Genomic DNA, 1,747 nt, shown 5'->3' with positions numbered 1-1,747 from the left:
CCACCTGGCATCACATGTCGGATCACACCATGCTATCAGGACTCTAAGCTGTGCAGCCTTATAATAATTTTCAAGTCATTGGCGCATTGGAGAGCCATGCCACCTTCATTTCTAGCTTATTGCAGTGTCTTCTGGTGATTAGGTTAATTTGATTGTGGGACGTGATTGAGATTAAAATTCAGTGAACTGTGCATCCCTAGCACATGCATCAACGAAGACAACACATCGTCGTGTTATTCAGTCATGGCAATTTAATTGTGGGACATTATAATTTTAATAAAGATTAAAATTAAATTAATTGTGCACACATGATAACAATAACACTAAAGTGATAACAATGAACTGTTTTAGGGACATTCTTCAGAAAGGCGGCTCTGCAGTAGATGCTGCCATTGCTGCGCTGCTGTGCACCTCCATCATCAACCCACAGTGCGCAGGGATCGGAGGCGGGGTCATATTCACTGTGATGGACAGCTCCGGTAACAAGACACCCTCCCTCCTCTTAGCTCAACCCTGCTGGGGTTTAACATAATAATATGTCATCTTTTCAAAGGTAAAGTGAAAATCATCAACTCCAGAGAGACTGTCCCCAGGAAGGTGACCTCTGACCTGCTTAAGTCGTGTCCTGAAACCACAAAGTGGAGCATGAAGTGGCCGCAAGGTGGGCTGTTTTTCTGCCATAATGCTAATATTTATAATGTTTTAGTCTAATCTGCTCTTGGACTCACCTTTATGACACAGCTAATTTATTCCGTACAGGTCACTGCTAATGCACACTGTGAGTCATTCCTCTTTCCTCAAGAAAGAAAAACAGAGATGATAAAAAAGAGAGCAAACCACTACAGAGGGTTTGGCCATTGGCATTTATTAAAGACACTGAGTCGGTTTCCTATATGACATCTGTCAGAGTAATCTAACATAAACACAATGAAACACATGCTAATTAGTTTCAGAAAAAGCCAGAGAGATTGAAGTAGTTAGGTCTTTCTCCAAACAGGTCTTAACAGGTCTTTCTCCAAATCATGCACAAGATGTAACACAAAAGTTTTAAAGGGGTAGTCAGTTATCTGTAGAGGTTTTTTTTTTTTTTTAAATTCAGCACTTTAGTCTGCAAGACAAACTCAAGATATGAAGGATCATACCTTTGTTTTATCACCTGAGAGGGTTCTTGTCACCAAAGAAGCGAAGGAAAGAGACAGCATGACTGGTATCTCGTTAAAATGTCATCCTCCTCCTCACCTCAAACCTCATCTACTGAACAAAAGTCAGGACTCTAACACACTAAGGAGTGCATAAGCATTATTATTTAATTACTGTAAACAGACTGGACAATCAGCGCTTCCAACTCCAGGCAGTCAACAACAAACCAGCTAAACAACAACAGCTGGTGATAAGCTAACATTAAAGCTTTCTTGCCAGAATGCTGTCCCATCTTTCCCATTTTCTGGTCTTCAATTAATGTAAATTCCTCCCCTAATCTCCACTCGTTCTGTGGCAGATTATCTGTCTGTGGAGGTGAAGCTGGAAATGTTGTGAGATGCTGAAGTGGGGCCAGAGACACAGGCTGCTGTGGATGCACATGTCCCTGTCTCTTATGTTCCTGTCAGCAGAGTACAAATGACCTTCCTGCATTACTCCCTGATTGTCTATAGTGTGTTGAGTTTGAAGGGAAGCTGTGGATCCATATGTAGAATCAGCATAGTCTCTGTTAAGAAGTGTCTTTTGACAGCATTTGAGTATGGGATGG

At 41.5% G+C, this 1,747-nt stretch overlaps 1 protein-coding gene across 1 annotated transcript in view; it reads left to right on the top strand.

Annotated features, from left to right (window-relative positions):
• The window catches only part of ggt5a (gamma-glutamyltransferase 5a), a 16,879-nt gene that overhangs the window by 10,085 nt on the left and 5,047 nt on the right, over positions 1-1,747 (top strand). The window contains exons 2-3 of the mRNA XM_013910942.1: positions 352-479; positions 554-661. Coding sequence (XP_013766396.1) covers positions 352-479; positions 554-661 — 236 coding nt within the window. The remainder of the gene's footprint in view (positions 1-351; positions 480-553; positions 662-1,747) is intronic.

This window comes from Pundamilia nyererei, unplaced genomic scaffold (assembly GCF_000239375.1).
Source record: "Pundamilia nyererei isolate P.nyererei 1_Seehausen unplaced genomic scaffold, PunNye1.0 scaffold00053, whole genome shotgun sequence".
Classification (NCBI taxonomy): Eukaryota; Metazoa; Chordata; class Actinopteri; order Cichliformes; family Cichlidae; genus Pundamilia; species Pundamilia nyererei.
Note: the sequence above shows the minus strand (reverse complement) of the source record. Positions and strands in the feature narration are given on the sequence as shown.